General features: G+C 47.9%; 1 protein-coding gene across 1 annotated transcript; it reads left to right on the forward strand.

Annotated features, from left to right (window-relative positions):
• Positions 1 to 792: 792 nt before the first annotated feature.
• On the forward strand, positions 793 to 7234 carry SOX9 (SRY-box transcription factor 9). Its single transcript, XM_053375419.1, has 3 exons — positions 793 to 1746; positions 4176 to 4429; positions 5284 to 7234. Exons 1-3 carry the CDS (start codon positions 1316 to 1318, stop codon positions 6093 to 6095), a joined length of 1497 nt encoding a protein of 498 aa, XP_053231394.1. The 5' UTR covers positions 793 to 1315; the 3' UTR covers positions 6096 to 7234.
• The last annotated feature ends 799 nt before the right edge of the window (positions 7235 to 8033 follow it).

An 8033-nucleotide genomic window follows, 5' to 3' on the forward strand; every position in this document is an offset into this window, starting at 1 on the left:
GAGTTAGGGATATTAAAGATAACCATTTTTAAAAGGAGTCGTCCTAGCCTAAGTATATAGCGTAGAACGGGTGGTGGTATTTAAAACTAAACCTCTGGGTCAGATTCTCACGACGTGAATTGCAGTGTAGCGCTGAGGAAGTCACCCTCGCCTTCTCTTCCTGAAACTTTTAAGTATGGATAAAGCATTAGGATGAGCAAACAAAAAAACAACAAACCCTCCCATAGGAGAGGTGAGTCAGAAAAATCACTAGATTCAAAGCTAGGGGGGAGACAGATAGACAGACAGACAGACAGACAGACAGACAGACAGACAGACAGACAGAGAGTCATACAGAGGATCTCTAAGCTCTTTCCGAGTGAGAGAGCGAGCGAGCAAGCATTTGTTCTGCAGTTTTACCCGAGCGATGACGTATCTGCTAGGGAAGATTTCGTGCCTTTTCTTCAGCAGAAATCTGCCCAGATCAAGAAGTAGAAAAAGAAAGGAGAAGAGTTTACTCGGAGGAATATATAGCGAAAGAGTTGGGAAGTACAAAGGCTCAACTGCAGCGCGCGACAAACTTTCTCTTTCCCTCCTCCCTCCCTCCCCCCCTATTTTCCTCTCTGAGATCTGCGCTCATTTCTCCCCTCCCTTCAGAGAGCGGCGAGGAAGGAGGGAGAGAGAGAAAAAACTTTTCAGCCAATCAGCTGTGTGCCAGCCCTCCAGGGGCAGGCCTGCCATTGGCTGAAAGTTTCTAAGGTGAAATAGCAGAGGAGAGTATTTATTAAAGAGACCCAGAGAGAAAGTTAGTAGAGCTGAGCTTGAAGCCGACTAGGTGATTTTGGGAGCCTATATATATATATATATATATATATATATATACATATATATTCTTTTTTCTCCTTCTCTACATTCCAAACTCCGAGGAACTTTTTCTCCTTCTTTTTTGAAAGGGGTGGAATATATATTTTAATATATATTCTTCCGACAGCCCCTCATTGACTATCCACGAAAAAGCTGCCCACATGTCCGTTGCTTGAGAGCAAATATCTGCAGCAGCAGCAGCAGCAGCGATTTTGCAAAAGCGTCCGAGATCCGAGGTCTTCTTTCCAGTTTCTGCAACCCAGGCGGGACATTTTTGGTGCCCCTTGCGAACTTTTCCTTGTCGTTGCCGCTGGGCTCGCCTCTTTTCATGCAGTTTTAAGAGACCCTGCCACTTTCGCTTTTTCACCCCTCCCCACCCTCCTCTTCCTCCCCCCACCCACCCCCTCTTCCCACCCCCTCTTGCTCGCTTTTTTCATTTCCACCGATATCCTCCCCCGGGTCGCTTTCTCGCATGAATCTCCTCGACCCTTTCCTGAAGATGACCGAGGAGCAGGAGAAATGCCTGTCCGGCGCCCCCAGCCCCACCATGTCGGACGATTCGGCCGGCTCCCCTTGCCCGTCGGGCTCCGGATCGGACACCGAGAACACGCGTCCCCAAGAGAACACCTTCCCCAAAAGCGACCCGGACCTGAAGAAAGAGAGCGACGAGGACAAGTTCCCCGTGTGCATCCGAGAAGCCGTCAGCCAGGTCTTGAAGGGCTACGACTGGACGCTCGTGCCCATGCCCGTGCGCGTGAACGGATCCAGCAAGAACAAGCCCCACGTCAAGCGCCCCATGAACGCCTTCATGGTGTGGGCGCAGGCCGCGCGCAGGAAGCTCGCAGACCAGTATCCGCACCTGCACAATGCCGAGCTGAGCAAGACGCTGGGCAAACTCTGGAGGTAAGCGCTGGGGATGGGCGCAACGGGGGGAAGGAAGCGGGTTGCCAAAGGGGCGCTGGCACGCTTGCTCCGGAGGAAGCGTGCAGAGGATCGCAGCCCATAGTTAGAGGGACGGGGAGGGTCTCCATGGTTTGATTGTTTAGCTTCAGGGGTGCCAACTTGAATAAAATATTCGATAAATAACTTAACAGATCAAAAGACATGGTGTACGCACATAATTTAAATGGCAATGCCCGTCAACTTTTTTGGGGGGGGTCGGCCCCCTCAAATATTTTATGAGGGGTGCGAAGGAACCTCAGCCCCTAGAAGTTGGCTCCTGTGCTTCGTTTTGCATCACCACGCCTTGGCAAAGTCTACTTTCCGCCACTCGGGGTCTGTCTGTGCAGCATAGGAGCCAGTCCTAGGGGCCGAGGTCCCAAAGTTGCGCCCCCCCCCCAGTTAATGGGCATTGCCCTTGAAATAGTGTTTGTGCGCCACGTCTTGCGATCGATAATGTGGGGTGGGGCTTATCTGGAAATACACACACACACACACACACACAATATTTTATTCAAGTTTGCCTCCCTGCTCTGCAGGAGCAGGGCCAGAAGGGAGAAATTGCACGCGTGGGTTGGGTGCGCGCACGAGAAAGAGAGCGAGCGAAAGAGAATGTATGTTAACAGGGACAGACGTTTCCAAAGGGGTGGTTGGTGGGAATCTGGGGCTTGCTGAGCTCCTCCTCCTCCGCAGAGGTAGCGTGGAGAGAGCCCAACTAACCAGCAGCTCTTGGTGAGTGTGTCCCTTGAACTTCACATGCAGGTGGCAAACCGGGCATTTGGACTGGGTGGGAGCTACTTCCGAGTGCAATCGGATCGGGTTCTGCAAGAGAAGTTCTGGATCAAAATGTTGTTTGTACCTTGGTTTGTGGACATATATGTCCATAGGAGCTAACTCCTAGGGGGTCCTCCATCCTCCCTCCAAAAAGTTAATGGGCACTGCCATTCAAATGGTGTGTGCGCGCCATGTCATGTGATCAGTTATGCAGGGCAGGTACCCCCCAATATTTTATTCAAGTTGGCACCCCTGTATGTGTCCATATTTGAGGTCCTGTTTTAGCTTAGGGGAGAGAGGGCGGGCCAGGCCATGCTCTGGTTCGGCTGCATTGCTGTGTTCAATGAGATGCCAACACCAGAAAATAAGGCTGTAATGTTCCCTAGGAGGAAGTCCTAATAAACTCAAAGGGGCTCACAGCAAAGTAGACCTGCATAGGATTGCATTATAAGAGCAACTAAATGATGAGGCAGTGCTAAACCCCTTATTTTTAAAGTGGCCTTGAGAGCATGCCTAGGAGAGAGCTGTCCCATCTGCTTTTATACATATATATGCTGTGGTTACTCTGAGATGCACTCTGCACATGCCCAGGAATAATTTATTTTGTACACACCTGCCCATTAAAAAAAACCAACACATTACAAGGTTGAGCTCTGACAACTCAAGCCCTGTTCTCAAGACAAAACATGAATGGCACACATTTGGGTATGTGATGATTGTTGGTGTAAGTTGGCAAGTGTGGACCAATAGGAGGTTGAGTTGGAAGGATGACTTGCAAGAGGAGGGAGGGGGAGAGGGAGGGAGCAGGGAGTTGAGAGAAAGTGAGTCAACTGATTGAAACATAAGCTTGTGACTTTCCACAAGAAAAAGAGAGATCAATGGTATTAGCAAATGAAAGGTTTATGTTGTTGTTGTTGAGTTTAGCTATAAAAAAATGGTGGGCAGTTTGTGCTGGTGCCTGGAGGCACCCAAAGTGTTGGTGTCCTAATCTGTATTTGTTTGAGTGTGTCCTGGGTTAGTTGGTGGGGGCGGGTGGGAATTGAGTGATGGCTCCAACCAAATTCCAAGTAAGGGGCCAGAGCAGAGTCCCTGTAGTGGCTCGATTTTTGTTATGTCTTTTTTGAAAGTAGCCAAAACACTCTGCTAATTTCTTGCAAGAGGAGCAGAGTTCTCAAAAGGGACCCTAAGATGATGTAGAAAAGGAACAGGCAGAGGCAAACTTAGCAGTACTGGACAACCAAGTCCTTTTCCTGACAGTGCTCAGAGGTCCCAGAGAAAGTTTCTAGTCTGCTCCTAAAAGGGGGGGGGGAGAGAGAGAGAATGCTCAGATAGCAGGATGTCCAAAAACTGCCTTCTTTGCCAGCTTTGCTATGCTGCTAGGACATTTTGGCATAATGTCCTATGTCCACATATATCTGGATCATGACCTTGGTATGACCAGAAGCCCATTTTGCACAACTTTGCAGCCTTCAACAGCTGCCTGGGACAGTGCTCTTGCAGACAGGCTGATATTTATTTATTTATTTGCAAAATGAAATATGACCTAAGTGCTACATTCTGGAAATCTCTGCAGTTGACACCATTGTAAGTAACCACAAGGCCCTTTCTGTCTCGCCCAGGTTATTGAACGAGAGTGAGAAGCGCCCATTTGTGGAGGAGGCGGAAAGGCTGAGGGTGCAGCATAAAAAAGACCATCCAGACTATAAGTACCAGCCGCGAAGGAGAAAGTCGGTCAAGAATGGGCAGGCTGAGCAAGAGGAAGGATCTGAGCAAACTCACATCTCCCCGAATGCCATCTTCAAGGCCCTGCAGGCAGATTCTCCCCAGTCTTCATCCAGCATGAGTGAAGTGCATTCCCCTGGAGAACATTCTGGTAAGTGTGCCATGTGCTGTGGTTCTGCTCGTAGAAATAATAGAATTGTAGAGTTGTTAGGGGTCATCTAGTCCAAACCCCTGCAAGGCAGGAATATGCCGGTGTCCCGTATGGGGATTGAACCTGAAACCTTGGCATTACCAGCACCACATTATTCTTTTAATGAATTAGGCTGCTCCCATTCAGGTGGATGCAGAAAAAGAGCACACTTAGCGATCTATTGCCCTTATGCATCCTGAAGCATCTCTATAGAACAGGATAACAGGTGCGATAGGGGCAAAGCACGTGCAGATGTGTGTGTCCTCTTTAGGTGACAGGTCATTGGACACCACTTTCAGTAAGTACGTCTCACGGACGACAGCACACAGCATCATTTGCACACATTCAAAAGGGCTTTCTCTTTGCATAAGGCAATTGCTTCTGCCAGCAAAACGTCCCAATCCAGTTCGCACCTTTGCAAACCAGCTCTATAAACTGTCCTCTTTTTCAGCAGAGCAGTCTCACAGGTACAAATTTCTTTGGCTGTACAAAACAACTGATCTAAGGAGCCATGCAGCTATCTTCAGTGGCAATTCCTTATTACTGGTCACCCTACCACCACCCTCTCCTTTCATTCACCTCCAGACAGAGTTAACCATTAATGGAATTATCATCGTAATACAACACCTCCGGCTTATATATATAAAAAAAGGCTGCTGTTAGATTTCCAGCGCTTTATGGCACTCTGTCTGGACCCCTTATCAGTAGGAAGATAGGCCCAGGTGTGGCCTGCCTGCAGTTTTGACTTCAAAGGGGTGGAGGGGAAAGTAGCATGCTGACTCTGACAGATGCCGTTTCTCTTGTGTTTCCTGCAGGACAGTCTCAAGGGCCACCGACCCCTCCCACTACCCCTAAAACAGATGTGCAGCCCGGTAAGCAGGACCTGAAACGGGAAGGGCGCCCCCTGCAGGAAGGAGGAAGGCAGCCGCCCCACATCGACTTCCGAGACGTGGACATTGGTGAGCTCAGCAGTGACGTCATCTCCAACATTGAGACCTTTGACGTCAATGAGTTTGACCAGTATCTCCCGCCCAACGGCCACCCCGGGGTCCCGGCCACCCATGGCCAGCCCGGCCAAGTCACCTATACAGGCAGCTACGGAATCAGCAGCACGGCAGCCGCTCCAGCCAGCACAGGGCATGTCTGGATGTCCAAGCAGCCGCAGCAGCCGCAGCCACCGTCTCAGCCGCAGCCGTCCCAAGCGCCGCAGCAGGCCCCGCAGCAACCCCAGCACACCTTGACCACGCTGAGCAGCGAGCCAGGGCAGGCCCAGCAGAGGACACACATCAAGACGGAGCAGCTGAGCCCTAGCCATTACAGCGAGCAGCAGCAGCACTCGCCCCAGCAGATCAGCTACAGCTCCTTCAACCTGCAGCACTACAGCTCCTCCTACCCCACCATCACCCGCTCGCAGTACGACTACACAGACCACCAGAGCTCCAACTCGTACTACAGCCACGCTGCCGGCCAGAGCTCCAGCCTCTACTCTACCTTCACGTACATGAACCCCGCCCAGAGGCCGATGTACACGCCCATTGCAGACACTGCCGGGGTGCCTTCCATTCCTCAGACCCACAGCCCGCAACACTGGGAGCAGCCTGTCTACACACAGCTCACCAGGCCGTAAGGTTTTTGACGGACAGAAAAAAGCATCTTCAGACTTTGGTGAAAGTTTCTTTTTTAAAAAAAGAAGAAGAAGAAGAAGAAGCAAGCTAAACATGAACAATTAAGAGAAAGGAAAATCCCAGAACGCTTTGTGTACTACAGCATCCTTCCGAAATCAGCTGGAGAATCCTGCTCCATAAACAAACATTCCATGGTGGACTTAGAACCTTTGCTTTGGAGGCGATTTTCATTCCCAAAACAGCCAGCTTAGTTCGCCTAGGTATGGACTTGCTGATTATTTTTTAACAATAACTAAAAATGAAAAGCGAATAATTTTTATTATTATTACAAAACTCAAAAGTATTCCTCTGTGAGGAATATGCTCTATTCTAAGTATTCTGTTTCGTTTCGTTTAGTATGTACTGTGTATGATTCGTTACCAATTTGAGGGGATTTTATATGTTAATTGTACTTCTTGTTTTTAGAGAAACCTTTTTTTTTTTAATGCTCCTTATTTTGACAGCTAAACAACACTTAGCAAAATGGCATGCCTTAGCCAGAGGTATTTTTGTATAGTTAATGGTCTTCTGCTTGTAGGCAGCAAAAAAAAAAAAAAAATGTGGATAAAGGAAAAGCAAACCAGTGATCAGTTACTCAATGTGATGTTGTGGATTTGGAAAGAGACTTTATTTTTCCAGCTGGGAAGTAAAAGGGTTTTTTGCGGGGAGGAGGGAGGTTTGAAAGAAAAAGAAGATCTACACCTTAAGCCTTAAAGAAACACTATTGAAAAGCCTTAACAGCAACCCTGCAATATCTTCCAAGAGAGCTTGCGTAATTCTTTCTCTCACTGCCAAGGGGAAATACGAGGCTTCAGAGGAAGACAGTTCAGTTTTTTAAGGTCTGAAGCTCTCTCTCTCTCTTTTTAATGCAACCAGCAGCACCAGATTATAATGCCACAGATCCTACCATGACTTGCCTTCTTCAGCTTCTGGCACTGCCCCCTCCCCATGTGCGAAACAGATGCTGACCAGTCCATAGAAAACAGCCCCCCTGCAAAATCCATTATGAACCCAATTTTCAGGGCAGGGCAGGGATATCGACTTTAACAAAGGTCATGGATGACAGCACTGGTGTGTGTGTTTTTCTTTCTTTTCTTTTCTTTTTTAAAAAAGTATATATATTTATTTTGTGGCGGGGGTGGGGAGAGTTTTTTAATCAAGAGATTTTCCTCCATTTCCCCCTTCCGCATTAGAAGTTCTTGTAATGTAAACAGAAATTCCAGAGTCGGTATATGGTGCCTAATCGTTAAATTATGGTCTAAATCAATAACCCCTTTATTTTATTTATCCCTCTCATTCCCATTTTTTGGTACTTTTTATTATTATTATTCCTTCAGAATGTGTCTTAGGTTTGTACAAGTATGTCTGCTTCTCTTCTGTTCTCCCTTTCTTCTTCTTTTCCCTCCTGTTTGAGGATAAACTGGAAAAAAATATGTTGTTGTTTTTCATTGTAGACACAAAAGATTGCAAATGTAGTGTATCACTGAGTCATTTGCCTTATTTTCTGCCTCAGCTCTTCCAGATTTACATATTGCGCCTGGGAGTACACAGGCCAGCAGAGTTAAGGTAGTAGAATGGACTGTACCACTTAAGCTTTGATGCTACTGTTGGGGCTGCCATTTCTAATGCTTCCCCCATGGGATTTTTATATTTAAACCCTCCATTAAAAACCCATTGTTGTTGTTTATAATTGCAGGGAGTTCTTTTACAGGGGGTGAGGGGAAGCATTCGAAAGAAACGATATACCCCCCAACTTGCAAACCAAAGTGGTACAATCCACTCTACTACCTCCAGATTCCACCACCTTCTATGGGTGTTGTAGGGTTCAAGAGAAGCAAAGCGACAGTGGGTGCAGCCACCAATCCCTGCTGCTTTGGAAGCCCTCTTCTTTTCCATGGGGC

Source organism: Podarcis raffonei, chromosome 2 (assembly GCF_027172205.1).
Source record: "Podarcis raffonei isolate rPodRaf1 chromosome 2, rPodRaf1.pri, whole genome shotgun sequence".
Classification (NCBI taxonomy): Eukaryota; Metazoa; Chordata; class Lepidosauria; order Squamata; family Lacertidae; genus Podarcis; species Podarcis raffonei.

What these genes read in the sequence shown, in the direction of transcription:
- SOX9 (XM_053375419.1), top strand. Translation starts at nt 1,316, where the DNA reads ATGAATCTCCTCGACCCTTTCCTGAAGATGACCGAGGAGCAGGAGAAA. An exon ending in ACGCTGGGCAAACTCTGGAG is followed by an intron (nt 1,747 to 4,175) that starts GTAAGCGCTGGG and finishes TGTCTCGCCCAG; the next exon opens with GTTATTGAACGAGAGTGAGA. An exon ending in TTCCCCTGGAGAACATTCTG is followed by an intron (nt 4,430 to 5,283) that starts GTAAGTGTGCCA and finishes TGTTTCCTGCAG; the next exon opens with GACAGTCTCAAGGGCCACCG.